The 20,643-nt window shown below is 43.3% G+C and overlaps 1 protein-coding gene across 6 annotated transcripts in view; it reads right to left on the bottom strand.

Annotated features, from left to right (window-relative positions):
- Positions 1–20,643, bottom strand: part of LOC131130819 (suppressor of tumorigenicity 7 protein homolog) — a 29,589-nt gene that overhangs the window by 8,762 nt on the left and 184 nt on the right. For 4 of the 6 annotated variants that reach the window (XM_058074853.1, XM_058074856.1, XM_058074852.1 and 1 more), the window contains exons 2-3: positions 13,488–13,523; positions 2,763–2,845 (exon numbers count right to left, since the gene is read on the bottom strand). In XM_058074853.1, coding sequence (XP_057930836.1) covers positions 2,763–2,845; positions 13,488–13,509 — 105 coding nt within the window. In that variant the 5' untranslated portion in view covers positions 13,510–13,523. Of the gene's footprint in view, positions 1–2,762; positions 2,846–6,594; positions 13,087–13,487; positions 13,524–20,643 lie in introns of those variants that run through there. The other 2 variants (XM_058074855.1, XM_058074857.1) reach the window with 2 other exon arrangements.

The following is a 20,643-nucleotide window of genomic DNA, read 5'->3' as shown; positions in this document are numbered from 1 at the left end:
AGTGTTTGCATGAAGTATTCAGAGGAGTGCTAATGATGCAAGCTAGCTAGCGCACAACTATGCTAATGACACCGAGTGTGAAGACGCCATCTGGCTGCACACAAACAAGCACCATGAAAACCAGTTGGCCTCCACGTTCGTGAATCATCATCAGTGAGCGTGTGCAACGCTACTTGCGAACACTCATTGGCCAATAGCCTACAGGGAAGAAGTGCACTTAATTAAGACAGGAGCTATTTTCAAACTGCACTGTTCTCTGAAGCCACACACAAACTGGAGAGGGAAGAAAGAGGTGTGTTTGTGTTGGCTGTGTTCATGTACAGTGGTACATTGGTTAGCATGTAGGCCACACATTCAGGAGCTCGGGAAGACCTGGGTTTGAATCCAAGCTTGGGCGTCTCTGTGTGGAGTTTGCATGTTCTCCCTGTGCGTGCATGGGTTTTCTCCGGGCACTCCGGTTTCCTCCCACATTCCAAAACCACGCTAGGTTAATTGGTGACTCCAAATTGTCCATAGGTATGAATGTGAGTGTGAATGGTTGTTTGTCTATATGTGCCCTGTGATTGCGTGACCAGTCCAGGGTGTACCCTGATAAGTGGTATAGAAAATGAATGGATGGATGGATGGACGGACCTAATTAATAACAAAAAACAAAACATAAAAACTGAGGCTATATTTCCCATAGGTAATAATGTATATTCAACTAACCTGTTCCAGACCCCCAAAAATAAGTTTTATGGAGTGTTCTACATGCAGAAAATACTGCAAAGTAATTATGAATGACAAAGTCATTGTGGCTGCAGATTTCCTGTGCATTTTCTGAGCACTTTCTTTTGGCCCCATGGCAGGCTATTTAGTAGTAGCACTCAAAAAAATCACAAATATGTAAGTTGCTTTGTGTGGGCACACAATTTTGCGGAATACAATACAGGGCAAGTGGATTAGTTTGTTACACACGATACTGTATGAAAGCCAAAATGCAAAAGTGAGGCAAAATTTGGGTGAAATATTCAACAAAAATCTGTTCATACAAAAACTGTGGCGCATTATATTTCCTTATTGGCTGCAGTGCAGTAATATGTCCAGCTTGTAGCCCGTCCCTCATCTCTAATGAACAATGGCAGCAGACTGCTTTCATCTTCATCCACTTGTTTTTGTATGTTTACGTACTTCACCTGGACGGCCAAGTTTTCCCAAACAGGACACCTTAACAACGTAAGAGGGTTCCCAAGCTTTGGCTTCTCCTTGGCACAATCACCGGCCATGAACCGTCATAGCCAAAGACTGGGCTTCACTCTGATTTGCTTAACAAGTAGAGATGTGACAAAGGGCAGCCTTGGCGGAAGCCAACGTTCACTGGAAACAGGCTTTGCATTGCCAGCAGACTTACTGCTGGCAATGCAAACCAGGCTCCTGCTCCAGTTGTACAGGGACCGAATGGTTCATAATTTTCAGGGGAAGAATTTCTAGTTGCATCGAGGGAGTCCAGTTTGGGGCCTTAGGATCTCGTCTCTGCTATTTGCAGACAATGTGGTCCCGATGGTCTCATCGGGCTGTGGCCGTCTGCGTTTACTGGGGCGGTTTGCAGCTGAGAATGTTATGGTATGAGACTCAGCACCTCCAAATCTGAGGCTATGGTTCTCAGTTGGAAAAGGGTGGATTGCAACCTCTGGGTATCTAAGGGTCTTGTTCACGAGTGAGAGAAGGTCGGAGTGTCTGCAGTAATGCCATCACTGTATTGGATCACGGTTCTCAATTTACCGGCCGATCTATGATCCCACCCTCACCTATGATCATGAGCGGGTCGTGACCAGAACAACGTGATCGCGGATACTAAAATGTGTTTCCTCCGTAGGGTAGCTGGACTCACCCTAAGGTAGGGTGAGGAGCTCAGTCAGAGTAGAGCCACTGCTCCTTCACATTGAGAGGAGCCATTTGAGTTGGCTCAGGCATCTAGCCTGGATGCCTCCTGGACACCTCCCTGGTGAGGTATTCCGGGCATGCCCAGCCGGGAAAAAGGCCCCAGGGCAGACCGAGGACAGGCTGGAGGGATTATATCTCACAGCTGGCCTGGGAACGCCTTGCTGTCCTCCGGATGGAACTGGAAGAGGTGGCGAGGGACCATGAAATCTTGGCTTCTCTACTGAGACTGCTGCCACTGCAACCCCGAAAATGGATGGATGGACGAGTAGAGATGTGACGCAAGCCAGACACTTCCTGTAATTTATCGTGGCGGCCCACCACTACAAAGTGCCCCACTTTAAAAATTAACTTGTCAAGTAATATATTGTATCAATGTATATGCTGCATATGCTATATAGCTTATGGTTTACACACACATTGACCAAAATTAGTTTTAAAACAATTGTAAATATCAAAAATAGGTCATTGGCTTTACTATACTGTTGTGTTGTCGTACCTGCTCATGACATTCATGGTGCTATTATCTCTTATTATCGTGCAATTAAAAAATAGTCAGTGAAATGTGTAGTCAATTGACAAGAGTTTATCACATGCAAAGTGTGGAAAATCGCTACACGGCTGTATTGTACGGAAAAATGTTCGACAAATACATGCACTGTTGCGCTGCAAGTTGAAGGGCAGACAAAGACAAAGGAAAGGTGGTGAAAAGTGCGACTGTTTGGATCAGAGATTTAAAAAGACAATATAATGTGTTTCTGACTGAACGGAAGTTGAAACAAGGAAAGAAATACAGCACAAAATGACTTTGATGAAATAAATTATGAAAAATGCCGTCTTACCAAAATGAGTCCTGATATGAGGGAGGAGGTACCAGTCAGAGCCACGTAGAACTTGGGTGTCAGGGTGTTGAGAAACATGCTTACTGGAAAAGGAATAAAGATGGTAGGTCAGCACCAAAAACAAATGTGACAATACTGCACTGCAGAGTGATGCATTATGGGTCAAAAAGCGGCCAGAAGAGTAGGAGCCTCCCTTAGAACACAAACAGTTAAAATACACTCAAGTTCAGAGAGGCGTGACACATTTGCAAAATGTGAGTAATATTTTTACAATTACAAATGACTTTTCTTCTGTCTCTTCAGTTTTTTTTTTTTTAATTTCACAAAAAAAACACAGCTGCTTGTGACTGCTTTGTGATGGGGGAGGAGCCCAAAGCAGCATCTGCTGCTCATTGAGAAGAGCAACATGTGCTTTCATGTCAAAAGTTGCCAAAAGACTCTGTCTAGTCGCTTTTCGAGTACAGTAATCTGTCGTTTATATAATTGAATTGATCCCACACCCAACTGCTATAAGTGAATTGCACACAAAGTGAGATTCAAAATTTGCATACAGCATCAAAAATAACACCTCTATAGTCACCTTTACACTCATATTATCCAATATGGTAGATATAATCACAATAATAAAAAGTGTAATTACGATGATGAGTATTAGTGTTATTATTATTCTGTTATTTTTGTGCCTGTTGTGAGGTAATTATAAATTAATAAAAGCCTGTCGTTGGAGTCTGGTGCATGTTACTGATGACACCTAGTGGGCAGTGTAGATTACAGTTCATTAACGTGCTGTAATGCCTAAAACAGTATTTGTACAGTGGTATGAATAAGTTTGGTCACCCCTGATTATTTTTAAGATCTTATCTAAATCACTGATTGTTGGGATCAGAAATTTCAGTTAAATATATCATATAGTGGGCTACACGGCGAATGAGGGGTTAGCACAGTCCACACAGCTAGGAGACCCAAGTTCGATTCCACCCTCTCTCTGTGTGGAGTTTGCATGTTCTCCCCGTGCATGCGTGGGTTTTCTGCGGGTACTCCGGTTTCCTCCCACATTCCAAAAACATGCTAGGTTAATTGGAGACTCCAAATTGTCCATAGGTATGAATGTGAGTGTGAATGGTTGTTTGTCTATATGTGCCCTGTGATTGGCTGGCGACCAGTCCAGGGTGTACCCCGCCTCTCGCCCGAAGACAGCTGGAATAGGCTCCAGCACCCCCGCAACCCTTGTGAGGATAAGCGGTAGAAAATGAATGAATATCATATAGCAGATGAACACAGTGATAAATGAGAAGTGAAATGAAGTTTATCAGATTTACAGAAAGTGTGCAATAATTATTTAAATAAAAAGTAGTCAGGTGCCTATATTTGGGCACCCCAACAAAAAAAAAAAAACCAAAACCAACATTAAGGGTTGTGAATGATGGACAACAACAAAGTTTTCCTTTAAGGTTAAGGTTAGCAGACTTAAGCGGGTTTGTCATGCTAATTCTACCACAGACTAGAGTCGGGGGTGACGAGGGCGGGACAAAGATGCCACTCCGATGACAGCCAGCTGGCCGGATCCGCACACACACATGCACAGGCGCACATGTGCAAACAGTGTGCAGCTTGTTGACCATTGAGTACTGTGGAGTGGAGCCTCTCTGTGCTGCAGAATAGAGTCTTTGACGACAACAGCTGCTATCAAACGTGCGCTGAGGACATTTGCCAAAGACACCAATCACTCAGGCTGGAATACAGTCGCTGTATACTTTAAGTGTATTTGCACAAAAATTTATGAAGAATGCACACATTACAGAACTGCCACAGTAAATTTAAACATAGTCACTTGATTGACACCTAAATATTGCGCAGAGCCATGTAAAGACAAAAAAGATTCTTGAAAAAAACAGAATATATTGATATTTCGTTTTTTAAAAGCATGAAGCGAGAAGGAAACAAGCTAGTGTGTAGGGACATAATGTCTTTTATAGACAGTACAAAGCACTGCGATAGGAAAATCTATCAGAAGGTGAGCGAGAAGTTACGTGAAGCAGTCGTTTGTAAGAATGCACCTTCACCCACAGTGTCTGGGGGGGGCTCTGGTGGATGTAGCGTTGATATGGATTGCACAGTTCTGGCTTCATTTCCTATTTTTGTCACGTTCTCGCCTTCCATTAATGAAAAAAATAAGACAGAATAGTGTCACGTACCGGTGGTATGTCAGTACGAGCACCAAAGCGCAAACAAAGGCAACTGCTACTGGCCCGGGCTGTTCATTATCTACCATGCTGGTATTGTAGATTTTAGACACAGAAAGAAGATTTATTTTTCTTAAAGGGGACCAGTTTTCAGCCCTTTGTTGTGAGAAAACTTTCTAGATTTTTCAGAATCTGCACCTATCTCAGCTCTATTTCCTTGGATTTCCAAAAAGGTCTGTTTGAATTAATTTAATTTTAATTCATTCCACCCACGACCCGCCACTCCGCTGTGATTGGTCACACTCTCAAGAGCTCCTAAGTACTGCCAAACCCTACTTTCTAATTTTGTGGATACAGTAGAGACCCCTGACTTCCCATTTATGAACTGCATGAAAGAGTGGTGACGTAGATCTGTGTACATATATGCACTTTTGCCGGCGAGAGTGCGCCGCCGCTTCTGGCTTCAGCAACAGTTTGGCAGATATTTCACATTTGTGTTCACAAAAACAGTCTCTTGCTGGGAATCATCAACTGCAACTATTTCAGCTTGAGCTTGCCTCGCTGAAAGATTTAGAGCTATAGCTAACAACCAAAAAACAGAGCAAGCAGAGCTGTTGGGCAGTCCTAGAGTGTATCTGGCCTACAGAGCATACCCATATAAGGAAGACCAGCTCATTGTGATGTCACAGAGAGCCAGTGCCAAACTCTATGAAACTGGGCATTCCGAGCCATCCCAGACTTCTTTCACGGCTCACTTCCAAATGCGCAAACCTCATTATCTGAAACACGACAATGCAACATTCTAACAACATTTATCGGTCCCCTACTATGAGAAACCGGAATATTAACCTTAACAGAAATATTGATGTAAATATGTAAACATTGTGACTGTATACAATTACAAAAATGGTCTTTTGAGGATTTATTTTATGATGATGAAGACCAGTGCTCTCGGTCAATCGTCGGGCAGAAGTCCAGGTGCTTGTGAGTGACAGTAATGCCATGTATTATTGATTAGAGAAAAACAATTGAACCAATCATGGAGGAAGCATTGTATTGAGAAGAGGTCCAAAGCAGCAGCCAAAGTATCAAAGTCAGTTCAGCGCCATGACGACGCAGCAGACAGCGAGCATGTTGGGGAGGGGCAAGGTGATGAATTGAAGGGACAAATTCTAACAGACAGATTCAGGACTAAATGTCACGACGGACAACAGGAGACATGACCTTTTCTGCGATGAGGATGGCCAGCGGCCCGCCACTGTGACAGCAATGACAAAAGGCACACACACACACACACAACTCCCCATGGCTCTCACTGATGTGCCACACACACGCAAACACACAGACACACACACTTTAAGTATGAATGAGAACAAATGGAAATTGTTCATGATAAATTCATGTGTTCCAAATCAACATTGCAGACACTTGTGCCAGTACAAACTGTTCTGTACTGTAGTGGAAAACATGCCAACAACTAGCTGCACATTACTTTATTGTACAACATACGTTGTAATACCTTGCAATAAAAGAGCTGAGTGCTGTACATTGACTTGCAAAACAAAACACAAAGTTGAAAAGTCAGAAGAAGGCAAGCTACAGATAAGAAGAGTAGGAGAGGAGCATAACAACAAGAGCATGTTCCTCACCCTCCATCCCACTCAAACCTCCAGCAGCACCATCATGTCCTCTCTGTTCTTAAAGATCCTTGGCATGAAGCGAGCCAAGCCAGGCGTCCTTCAAAGAGCATGTTTACTGGTTGTGGTGGAGCTGAGGGTGGCCTAGTCAGGTCCATCTGCTGCTACTGGCTCAGTTGTGAGGCGACAGACAGCAGACAGAAGCAATCACACGTCACCTCTGTTGCTGCTCTGCCACTTGTAACCCAGCAGCATGAGAGGAGCAACCAATCAACCGCATGGATTCGAATGAGGGGCGAGGGGGCGGGGTGCCCCTTGGTCACCTAGTGCACACGTAACCATGGCAACCACCGTACCACAAACCCCACCCCCCAACACATACACCCACACATGGCAGAATAGAGGAAAGCAGGCTCATCTGTGCTGCTTTACACACCGTAAAATAGTCCAAGTGTGTCACGGAAAACCGCAAATGTGATCCCTCGGAAAAAGCATACTAATAAGCAGTGACTTGACCCATTGATAAGAAGCTACTTCTGGTCACAAGGCATGTTTTTTCTCCAGGCTCTAAAGCACTCATTTAACAAACACATGCAGTGCTTTCCTCAACAAGACTATTTGTTTTTTTTCTACATAACACATATCTTCAGGACACCACAGCAAGACAATGTCCACCTGGAAGCAATGATACACTAGCAACTTTGCAGGATGTTGGGTCAAGTGTTCAATGACGACCTCATCTTCGCCTGGCTCTACTTTAGCCCGCTATTATCAGAACACTTAACGTTGGCAAGAAAGCTTATTTGTCCGTTCACTGCCGAACCTTTAGGCATATATGGCGATTCTGAATGCTCTGAAAATGTCTGTAAACGATGTAAGAACATTTTCAGATAATTAGAGTTAGTCGGGACATTGTATTTAGCCCTCAGGAATGAGAGACACTGGGAGCCAGTACGGTATTGTAACATGGAAGGTGGACTCTATAGACACAATACAATCAGGACGCAGAAAACCACTACTGGCAGCCATGTTTTTATAAACAATGAAAATGTTTTTTTTCGTTTTGTTTTGTACGCTCCAGTTTAAAAAAAAACAAAACTATAAAACAAAATTATTGCAAAATATTGCACATAAAACACTAGTCCGTTTACCCTGTACTGTATTGTTCAGTGAAATCAAGTTCCATGGAGCCAGAGAAAGTTGCAAGTGACAGCAATTTGATAAAGAAGGTGAGAAACATTATTGAATTCAATCTTGCCAGTGTGCCTCGGAAGCCCACATCAACAATAAGTTCCATCCATTTATAATTATTTTGCATTGTATTCTCCATGTAAATCAACAACAGTTCTCTGTAAAAAAAAATATGTTTTGTTGATATTTGTGGATGTCTAGAACAGATTTATTGGATTCATGTCATTTCGTATGGGGAAAAACTGCCTCGGTTTTCGTATGTTTTGGTTCTCGTCTGATCTTTTGGCACAAATTAATAATGAAAACTGAGGTAGATTAGATTTATACATGCACAAAACAGTATTGTTCTTAATTAAACTTAGTAACACACAATCATTATAAACATGAAAATAAATTGCAGTGAAATTATATTGTAATCTTGGGCTCACACTGAATCCATCGCAGCTCAGTTGTGGCCAACGGAAGCATTTTGCAAAATTAAAATCCCTGTTGTAGGCTTACACTAGCTGCGTGCGGTGCTGCGCTGTCTCTGGTGGCCGTACGGCTGAACGTAAAGAATCTGTTTGGGGTCAAACTTTTTTTTCCGAGACGCCGGAGCACTCTCTGGTCCACAGCTGGAGCGGAGCTCGCCACTGCGTCTGCTGGCGTCGGTGTGAGTGTCACTTTGCGGCAAGCCGGACTAGATCAGGACCGGAGACTCAGTGCGAGCCCGGGGTAAGGGTTAACGGTCAAATTTCATACACCCTACAAGCATCTCTTTCGTGAGATGGAGTCCTTCATCTCCAGCCGGCATCCTCACTCCACTCTGAGGCACTATGAGCACACGAGACAAAAATAGCCCGAGTCAGCAGTTACCACAGAAACACGATCTCACCGCTCTTTTGCCTTTTTTGTTGTTTTAAACAAGCGTTGCCACAGCAACAGAGACAGGTGGCTCCTGTCATTGAGCTGTTTGTCCAAGTTCATTTAGCACCCTGTGACAAATGACGCCACCACAAACAAATGTGACCTGGAGTGCACTTAAAAACTATTAGTGTCTCATATTGTGCTTTTGTGCCACTGCTGTGGCCTACAGTGATGCTCCCGGAGTGAAAACATTCCCTGGTTGTCTTTTCCCTGTGACTGACCTCATCAGTGGGCAAGTGGTGCCAATCAAACATCGATCCCATACATACGTCCTTTCTATTCCCGTCTGTCTAAGTTATTCATGTTATATCATGTTATATGTATGTCCACTAGCAGTCGAAACATGGGACACTTCATTAGCTAATGAGATCAAGCACATGAGATGGCTCAAATATAATAAATACTGAAAAAGATAACGCAGTCTTAGGAAGCTGGTGATGAAGTACACCTCCGACTAACGAGTTGTTGAAGCATAAAAAGATATCCATCCATTCATTTTCTGTGTTGCTTGTCCTGATTAGGGTCGCGGGTCAGCTGTCTTTGAGGCGAGGGGTGGGGTAGAGCCTGGACTTGTCGCCAGCCAATCACGGGGCATATATAGAAAACCAATCATTAACACTCACAGTCATACAAATGGACAATTTAGAGTCAATTAACATGTTTTTAGAATGTGGGAGAAAACCAGGTAAAGGAAACCAGGAAAACACATGCACGGGGAGAACATGCAAACTCCACACAAAGGCATAAAAACGTATCATCGTAAGTAAATAATGACTGTCAAAACTATAAACACATAAAGATCGCTCACTCTACAACAGCTTTTCATTTGTTCTGGGTGGACCCAGGAGACACAAAAGCCTAACAACAAAGACAAAGAGTGATCTGAGTTTATCTGTTACCGCTGAGCTTTTGGCTTCCACCTGGTGAGTTACATGAACATCATCACTCTCTGTTCATTTGCCATATCAAATTAGATTGAGGTTTGTCCACTAGGAATAAAACACGCCTGGCCATGCAGTAACACTGTTAAGCTTGTAGTATAAAAAAAAAAAACAACACAAGGATGCACACATGGATATTTCACTTTCTGATACAGTATTGTGAGTAATTCAGTTAGTAATGTCTATTTTGGACAGTTTAATAAAGTTTAGTAGATTTAGTAGATTTAGTAGATCAGCATTTGCAATAAAAGAAGCAGTTAGAGTTATTAGATTAGATTCACTACTAATCTGTGACAAAGAAAGCCAATGAGACAAATAAATCCAAAACACAAACCAGGTATTGACTTTGTGGTCATGTCATCGGACTTGCGGCCATATGCAATGGATACTGGTGAAGATAAGGGCGGAGCTGTCAACCGTTCCGATGGTGGGGGAGGCTGCCAGTCAGACGTGGCAGGCTCAAACGTACTGTGAGGGTCTGCTGGGAACGACTGGCAGAGTCCCCTGTCAGAAAGAGTTTCAACTCCCACCTCCAGGAAAGCTTCGACCATGTTCCGAGGTAGGAGGCCGAATTGAGTCTGAATGGGCTGTAGCCGTAAGGTGGACGGTGCCTGTCGTGGCGGTAATCCCAGAACCCGTTGGTGGACACCGGTGGTGAGGGATGCCATCAAGCTAAAGAGAGGGTCCTATTGTGTCTTTTTGGCTCATGGGGCTTCAGAGGCAGCTGACAGGTACCAACAGGCCTAGCAGTCCGCGGCTTTGGTAATCACTGAGGCAAAGAGTTGAGGCAAACTCAAGAGTTGAGGCTAAGGCTCGATATTTCGGTTAAGCACGATTTCAAAAAGACGCTGGATTTTATGCAGAGGCCTCGTGTTTCAAGATGGCGCCGCCGCCCATTTTTAGTGATTAATCGTGCTTTACTTATTACTTTCTTATTGTTTAGTGCCATACCAACTCTTAAGCCAGTGTGCATCTATGGATGTTCATCTTATTACGTTTGTCGCTTGCCACTTGCACCATTGTTGACACTCGGGAGCAGCTGTTAGCAGCTGTCAGCATCCCTTTGCTACATCAAATGATCGGATATCCATGTGGAAATATGGAGGTGGAGAGGCTACATAGAGGGAGTGAACGCCAGAAACGACGGTATTAACCATGTTTATTGTCTGTCGTCATGGGGAACGTGAAATTGAAGCATTAATGGCTCTAACCCGGCTGCGGGAGAGACTACCGTGAGTGCAGCATGATTGCACTGAAGAATGAACAATATATTAAATTTTTTTAAATAAAACTTTGAACACATATTTAGCTTTGACTTTTGTCTAAATTCAGTGTATGGAACAAAAATATTGATATTCTACCAAAATACACGATATGGTCCAAATGGCCCAGCCCTAATGGGAACCATGGAGAACAACGTCTGGACGGCCTCGAAGAGATACTGGACTCGACCACCATCTGTTGTCTCAGGAGGGGGAAGCAGTGCACAATCAAAACCGTATACGGTGCCGATGGTGTGCTGCTGACCTCAACTTGAGATGTTGTCGATCGATGGAAGGAATACTTCAAAGACCTCCTCAATCCCATCGACACGTCTTTCAATGAGAAAACAGTGCCTGGGGACTCCACAGTGGGCTGTTTTATCTCGGGGGCTGAGGTTGTCAAAAAGCTTCTCGGTGGCAGGGCCCCTGGGGGTGGATGAGATCCACCCGGAGTTCCTTTGGGCCCTGGATGCTGTGGCCATGTCTTGGTTGACACAGCTCTGCAGCATTGGAGGCAGGAGCTCTGGGACAGACCTGGGGCAAAAAGGCAACCGGAGAGTGTGTTCCAACTATCGTGGAATCAGCCTTCCTGATAGGCCAATTAAGGTGTTCTGAGAGGAGGATCCATTGGACTGTGGACCAGCTCTACACTCTCAGCAGGATCCTTGAGGGTGCATGGGAGTTTGCTCTACCAGTCTACATGTGTTTTCTGGACTTGGAGAAGGCATTTGACTGTGTTCCTTGTGTAATTCTGTGAGGAGTAGTTCGGGAGTATGGGGTACCGGACCAGCTACTTCAGGCTGTTCATTCCCTGTATGACCATTGTCAGAGTTTGGTTTGTATTGCCGGCAATAAGTCGGCCCTGTTTCCAGTGAAGGTTGGACTCTTCTGGACTATTCTGTTTATTACAGAAATAATTTCTAGGTGCAGCCAGATTGTTGAGGGATTTTGGTTTGGTGGATACTGTATTAGGTCTTTGCATTTTGCAGATGATGTGGTCCAGCTGTCTTCATCGCGAGTCGCGACATTCAAGTCTCACTGGATCGGTTCACAGCAGAGTGTGAAACGGCCGGAATGAGAATCAGCACCTCCAAGTCAGAGTCCAGGGTTCTCTCCCAGAAAAGGGTGGAGTGCCATCTCTGGTTCGGGGATGACATCCTGCCCCAAGTGGAGGAGTTTATGTACATTGGGGTCTTGTTCAGGATGGAACGTGAGATCGACAGGCAAATTGGTGTAGCATCGGCAGTGCTGCAGACTCTAAACCGGTCTGTTGTGGTGAAGACAGAGCTAAGACGAAAGGCAAAGCTCTCGATTTATTGGTTGATCTACGTTCCTACCCTCAACTATGGTCATGAGCTCTGGGTTTGCAAAGGATAAGATCACAGGTACAAGCGGCTGAAATTAGTTTTCTCTGTACTGTCATCCGGGAGAGCAGAACCACTACACCTCCACATTGAGAGAAGCCAGATGAGGTGGCTTGGGCATCTGGTTAGGATGCCTCCTGGACACCTCCCTGGGGAGGGGCACGTCCAACAGGTAGCAGGCCTCGGGAAATACCCAGGACATGTTGGAGAGACTATGTCTCCCAACTGGCCTGGGAATGCCTCAGGATCTGCCGGAAGGACCGGGACGAAGAGGCAGAGGAGAGGGAAGTCTGAGCATTCCTGCTTGTGCTGCTGCCCCCGCAACGCGACCTCGGAAAGGGGTAGAACATGGATGGATGGAGTTTACTTTCCAAAAACTTTCACTGCATTAAAAAAGTTAGACTCCAAAATAGTCAAAATGAGACACAACCGCATCTCAACTTGTATGTTGAGCACCCGATTTCTTACACACACCTCTGCTAGCAACTGATTTATGATCAATGATTTCCTGAATGATGTAATGGTTGTAATGGCATTTGGTCATGACCCACCTTTAAAAAGCTACAAACAGCTCTGGCTATGGCTTAAAAAACATCAAGGACAATCCTCTGTCAACCAGACTTAGTGAAAGCATTAAATCCGACCCTCAGATGACCTCCATTTTTTGGCAGGAATCCCCAATCTCAGATCACAAGACAAACTCGGGCTCTGAGACCTGGACTAGAATCTTAGGTCCTGAGAGTGCAGCTATCGTGAGACACCACTGTTCGATGGCTCACACATTCTCAACAGCTAGCGCACACACTTCACTTGCACTAAAAACAATGTGAACATGTGAAAGAGCGACGAGCAGGGAGGAAAAAGCATCTATTTTCTGATATAATTTTGCAAGCAGACCCCAACACACCGTAGATGCACCCAAACAGATGATGCCACACGCAGACAGTACTAGGCAAAGATTTGGAGAATGCAAGGCAGACGCTAAGCTCAGCAAGACGTGCTAGCTTGTAGTGCCAACCCTCCGCGCTAAAATGGCAGATTCCAGATTTCTCCCAGTGCAATCAGCCACAAACAGCCATGGAGGCTACAACAGGAAGAGAATATGAACAGCAGGAGGAGGATCGCAAGGAGGAGGATGCACACTTATAGTGAGCCTGGATGTTTCCCCCTTTCCTCCTCTGGTCGACATCATGCACAATGCGCAAACACACAAGAGGTGGGAGGATGGCGGCGGTACTTACATGACGACTCCGTGCCGAACATGGCTGGATCGGGAGCTGTGATGGAGAGAAAGGAGGAGGATAAGGAGGAGGAGAGAGAAGGGGGAGGGTGACAGAGAGAGAGAAAGAGAGAGTGGAGGTGGTGAGCAGGCAGCTACACAGCAGGGGTCATCAAAGAAACACAATGCAGCCGGCCGCCTGTCGCTGCCTCCAGATGCACTAACGTCCTGGTTACACTCGCCGCTTTGGACCACCGCTCACGCTCGTGCTCGGACAGCCGCGGCTGAAAAAACACCAGAGGCCTGGTGGAGCTTTATGCCACCAAATGTCAGTGTTGAACGGCAAGAATCCTTAGCAAGTGAGGCCTAGCGAGCTCAGATCCAGGACCGGTTACCGGGTCGCATTGCTCCACTTTTTCACGCGTCCATCATCTACTTTTGTGTTGTCATACCCCCGCTGGAGTGAGACCAGAGGAGGGTGGGGTGAGAGGAAGAGGCTCTCCTGGCAGGAGGAGAGGGGGGGGTTTGGGGGGGGGGGGTGGTTGAGCACAAGCACAGATGCTACGGTTGAAGACGAGCACAGACAATAGCTACACCATCACACATGACGTCACAGCGAGAGGGATGGATGACGGTTGGATGGACGGAGGAGGAGGAGGTGAGAAGACAACGAGAGGGGGTACACAGCAAAGACGTGACAGAAAGAGATGAAGGGCAAAATAAGAGGAGACCGACAGTATGAGTCGCTATGAAAAGGGAAATTAAAAAAATTAAGATGGTGGAACTGAGTGACAAGAAGCTCAATTGGCAAATAAGATGTGCATGATGAGCTCAAAAAATGCTAAAAAAAGAGAAAGAAATCCAAGGTGACACATTGAGAGAGGGGAAGAAGCCAGAGGAGACAACATGTGGATAATCTAACTGGCTTCTTCTAGAAAGCAGTGCATTCACATGCATATATATATATATATAATACACACATATATGTATTACTATTTTTACACACATATATGTACGTATATAAAGTATGTGTGTATATACACAGAGTGTGTGTATGTGTATATATATACACACATACACACATAATATATATAAATTACAACATTACTAACACACACACATATATGTATGTATATAAAGTATGTGTGTATATATATATATATATATATATATATATATATATATATATATATATATATATATATACACACACACACTCTTTGTATACACACACATATATACACACATATGGGAAGTATCATGATATTACTATTTACTATCAAAACACCATTTTATTTCAATACATTTTTCAGTTTATTAAATGTATTACATGTATATGTAAACAGTGTAAACACAATAATTTCAACAATATATCAGCAGTTTTATCAATATGCCTTACAAACCTTAAGCCATATAATGAAATACTATACTTGTCTCAGATTGTAAATCACATGTATTTATTGGTAAGAAACTAGGTAACTGTTCTAATGGGATGTCAGCCCCTGCACACATTGCTACTAAATCTTCAACAAACTGTAATGCCTGTGCTTGCCATTAAGGAAGATGTAGTCACCCATGCCATTCCAACTGGTTAAGGAAGATATTTTTGTGACCCCCTTTTTGTTTATGGAGACATTGGGCAGACGGCGCTATTAACTTGAAGGACGGTCACGGATGTGTGTTCTGTGTGTGGAGAATGTGTATTGATTGATTGATTGATTAAGTTTATTGAGCAATTTAACACACAATTTTTTACATTACATTTTGTCGAAGACGAGGTGCGTTCAAAATAAACTCAAGTCATTTTCATACAATATCTTATCAATGTAATTGGGTGTAGAATCCTACTGAAAGACTTCTAGTGCTTCATTTCTCTCTTTTTGTCCATTTTGTGTGATGAAAAGTAATAATTGTGCACACCTTAAGGTGTTGATCTCCTTAGGTAACAACCTTCATCACTACACAAACACACATGGGCAGATACATTGATATACGATGAACAGTCAACTTCGGAAAACATGCTAAAAGATCATCATGTGGAACAAATACTCATCTTTGTGCATTCAATGTATGTATGTACATAAAATTATAGTGGACATTCTTCTTCCCACTGTAAAGGATTTGTGTCTGGCTTCTCCTGAATACAGCAGAACACTAACTTCCCCCTTCCTTCCACAACAATCCTCCTGCCTCGCGCAAGGAGCCTCCTGGGGTCATGTTAATTACACAAGAGGTTCCCTCCCAAAAGCAGAAGAGAGAGGAGGAAGTGCAGTGAAATCAGCACAATGATCATTTAGTGGATAACATTAGATGCTCTGGTCCTGGTGGACTAGCACCGCTACCGGCTGTTTGTGGTTTGCTCAGGAACGACCATACACAAGTCGTTTCTTCCAGTGTCTTACCAAGCCAAGCTTCTCCGATTCTCAAATTCACACTTTGGTTGGGGTGAAGCTTGCGCCAGCTGACAATAACATTTATACTCGCAGTAAAAATTACAAATTTCCCCACTGAGGGACGAATAAAGGCATATCTTAATCTTAAAATCAATGCAACCATTTGACAATAACATGTCGTTACAAGGCTGAATCCCAATTTCACCCCTTAAAGGGGAACTACATACCCCATCATTCACAATCCTTATGTGAAACATGAACATGTATTTCTTTCCCAAAATCTTTTCCACAAGACATATTATTCTAATTTTTCAGCCCTTTGTATGAGTTGTGGACTCCTATAGAGCAGCTAAACGCAATAACCAGCACAGAAAGCATTCTAGTTCTTCCAAAATCTGTGTGGGTTGGTCCCACTGCCAGTGCATAGAAACACTTCCGGTTTGTGTTGCCAACTTTATAGTGTCCACTTTTAACATAGAGGCATATGTGTTATACATACAGCCATATATCCAGAATCCAATCCAAAGGTGGAGACTGTATAGTCTCTCAAGAAATAAGGTTACTTCAAGACTCAATGGTAAGTAGCTTTAGCATTTGAGCGTTAGGTTTTCTACAGCATCGGTCACCTTTAATGTGTTTTGTAGGACTACCAGTGTGTAGAAAAACTTGAGTAGAGCTATTAGCAACCCTGCTTCCTCTATGCTATAATGCTACACAGACAAGCGATTTGCTCCATGACGTACACAAAATAAACACAGTTAGGACACTGATAAACTATTACTTTCTGCTTGCCCTTGTGATTCTTCCACACGACCAGGTAACGTTGGATAGCCGTAGGGATCAGCAAGTTTGTTGGCTAGTCCAGCTGCATAGTGGCCCATGTTCACAAAGTAGCGCTTTGGGGGGCGGCGGGGGAAGCAAAGCTTGGGGGAGGGCAGAGATCTTATATATAAGGAAGTCAGCCCCTCTGTGACATCACAAAGGGACATTTTTACCACGCCTTTTGAAACAGAGTGTTTTGAGTCATGCCAAACTTCTTTCAGTGCTCACTTACAAATGCGTAAACCTCATTATCTGAAACTTACCTCAAACATTATTTAGTACATTTGTACATTTATAGGTCAGAAAAGCATAATAAGTGCCCTTTTTCTGCTGGTAAATCTGCTTAACAACAGCTTTTAGTATTCCTTATGTTAAACATAATGAGAGTAAACAGGCGTGTGGTTCATCCTGGCACTTTGCCAGACTGGCACAGGCAAAATTAGCATGCAAAACCATTGTAGTCCAGGTGAACAGTGTGGTAATTAAGTGTGTCAACTACTAATTTGAGACACTGCCCAATGAAAGCATCTCTTCAGCGTTGCTGCATTCATGACGCGTTGAAGGCTGAACAGTGCACACCTCAGCCCGCCCCCGCTTGCACCACATGCCAGTAAACACCCCCGAAAAAAAGAAATACGGCTCCTGACGGTTGCCGGGCAACAAAAATTAAGCATGGAAGACAAAGTGTGGCCGTGCATCGGCAAGGGGAAAACCCAGTAGTGGGATCAAGGATGAATATGGAGAAGGAGCGTTCAAAAAAAATATCAGAAGACCACCAAGCATTGTTTAGACCTCCCTCAAGACAACGGCCACTACCCAAATTTGGAATTAGGGCTGGGAATGGATTTACCATCTCATATGGTCAACAAAAATAAGGAAGAGAATAAACGCAAACGTTTCTGCTTTGACTTCATCATGGGATTTTTGGTGTCTACCAATGTGGTGACCTTCTCTCACTTGGCTAGAGCCCCCGCATGGTGGGTCCACATGGTGGGTCCACATGGTGGGTCCCATATTAGAAAGCAGCTGCGACAGCCTCAGGGTGTGCTTTGGGTTACAACTCTGGGAGCAAAGGCTTGAATGTTGATCCAGGCTTTTTGAGACGTGTTCTCAGCAGATGGATAGGAGTCAGAAATTGGACAACCAAACACTTTGATTTTGGACTTCAAGTCAAAGTCAAGCAGTATGACATTCAAAGGGTTTAAAGTGCATACCAAATCAAAAGGTAGCACTGTCATAACTGTAAGCCCATTGAACCAATCAGAAGCCATTAGAGGAAAACAAGAGTGAATTGACTTATTCTTCAATATCACACTTAAAAAGAAAGTTAACAACATTAGCATAAATAGATGCGCAATGCGCATTTTACAGATTGAAAATGTATGAATATTAGGCCTGTCATGATATAAAATATTGCTAGTCGATAATTGTGCACCAAGGTATCATCAATATTCAACATTATCATAACCTTTTTTAGACAATTTTTTTCATTAATTTGAGTCATGAGAGTTGTCATTCACATTTAAACCACTAGTGTACCGTGTGCCTGTGTGAGACATTAGATGGACACATTGGTTGCCTGCATGTGTGTATGTTGTGTTGTTGAGTACCTCCATCGGTAATGTGCTCACTGTGTTCATTGAGCTTAAAATTCCCACACCATGGCTGTGTGTTAGTGTATCATGGAAACACAGAGCTTGGGTAGGCGACACCGTAGCTAGTAGCCAGTAGCCCTGCATCCAAACACATTGGTTCACTTATAGAACCAATGCGCATCGACAGATGCGGAGTGAACCCTCTTATCATCCAGCCTGCGTGTCACAGAAATTTGAGCAGACACGCAAACATGCGTCATAATTATCAACTTTTTTTTGTTGTTGATCGATTTATCCATTATTGAATGTCTTCACCCTGCCTAGAAAACATCAGCTTCTTATGACCTATAACACAATTTGCACAAAGACTAAAAGGCCAAAACACATACTGCACACATTTGTGTGGACATTTGGCTTACCAAAATAGCATTGACCTTTTCAGTCTAATGGCAGCACATCTAAGTCATTTTCCAAAGCATCCAAACATCAATTTAAAACTATACAACCTTGAAATTTGAAAATAAGTATGACCTTCAAATATTGAAATTACATGGATGGTGGAAGCAATCCTGGCCCACAGCAATGGAAAAAAAGGGCAGCGTTTAAGAGGATTGCGGGCATATTTGACTATGTTCATACAGTTGTTTGAAATAGTTTGTTTGAGAATACACACCAAAAAAAGTGTGACTGATGAAGAACGTCCCCAACACTGTTGGAGAGGGGAACTTCAGCATGTGGTGAGAGGGAAGTGAAATTTATCTAACAGTGAAAGTTTTGATGAAATAGTTTTCAATAGAGGACAATACTTTAGTGTAATCTGATAAGATGACTGTTCTCTTCAACATGACATTGTAATTCAATCCATTTTCTATATACCGTTTGTCCTCACTGGAGCCACGCGTGAGCTGGAGCCTATCCCAGCTGACTTGTGGCGAGAGGCAGTACTGGTCACCAGCAAATCTATGGACAATTTAAAGTCTCCAATTAACCTAACGTTCATGTTTTTTTTTCTTCTACTCGGACACCATGCAGCCCCATAGCAGTTCAGACTGTCCATTTTTATTTCAAATACACTGGAATGTCTACAGCTTCTGAGGTCCTATCATACAATTTTTGACCAAAAACTTGGGGAAAAATAAATCTCCTTTGAAATCATCAGTGCTTCTGTGACAGCTACGAATGTTAAAATGTCACTTAAACATTGCAGACTTAATAAACAATAACAATGACCAGAACTTGACCCTGGAACAGATTATTTTTACACTCAAACCTTGGTTTGAGGAGACAAGGGTTCAATTCCACTCTGTGCCATCTCTGTGTGGAGTTTGCATGTTCTCTCCGTGCACGCGTGGGTTTTCCTCCCACATTCCAAAAACATGCTAGGTTAATTGGCGACTCCAAATTGTCCTTAGGTATGAATGTGAGTGTGAATGGTTGTTTGTCTATATGTGCCCTGTGATTGGCTGGCCACCAGTCCAGGGTGTACCCCGCCTCTCGCCCAAAGACAGCTGGGATAGGCTCTGGCACCCCCGCGACCCTTGTGAGGAAAAGCGGTAGAAAATGAATGAATGAATGAATGAATGAAACCTTGGTTTGAGGCTAGTTTAAAGAGCATGGAGGCTTAATTTCACTATGTTCACATGGTTGTTTGAAGTACTTTGCTTGAGAATGCACACCAATTAAATGTGACTGATGGCAAAATGTAGTTTCAATTTTGTCCAAAATAGTTGTGCGTGCATATTAAGACACAGTATGATTCATAAAAGTGAGCATGATTAAATTAGCAAAGGTACTAATTAGCACCTGTATTGGATCTCTTTCGATTGAACGAGTGCACAGGTTTGCATAGAAGGGAAGACATATGGATAGATAAAAAAATTGTTGTTAGACTACAGTCTACAAGACAAGCAGCTTGTGTTTGTTTGCTATGACAGCAGCAGGACCATGAAGCCAACTGACATTGGTCACCAGATGGGGGTTAACACCTTTGAAGCCTTAGTCACTTATTCTCAAAATAACTTCTCGTATATATTAATACAAATAAATTACTATTATATTGCCATAGCGTATACACAAAGCACATGAACACTGTGAATCAGCAGTTACTGACAATATTATGTACTCTCTTTTAACAGGTAACCACTTTTAGTACATTTAAATCAAACAAACACTTTAGCGAGGTTTTATGGTCAAGTAAAGAGAACCCACAACAAAACAGAAAATGTATTCATCGCTGCCCCATTTAAACTTGGCTCAACGGTAGCCACAGTTAGCTAGCTAGCCAGCCAGCGAGCCAGCTAACCTGAGCAAAGTTTGTTTTATTAAAACTGGAGGCTCTAATAGTGGCGGCAAGGTGGGAGTGTTGTTA

Source organism: Doryrhamphus excisus, chromosome 6 (genome assembly GCF_030265055.1).
Source record: "Doryrhamphus excisus isolate RoL2022-K1 chromosome 6, RoL_Dexc_1.0, whole genome shotgun sequence".
Lineage (NCBI taxonomy): Eukaryota > Metazoa > Chordata > Actinopteri > Syngnathiformes > Syngnathidae > Doryrhamphus > Doryrhamphus excisus.
Note: the sequence above shows the minus strand (reverse complement) of the source record. Positions and strands in the feature narration are given on the sequence as shown.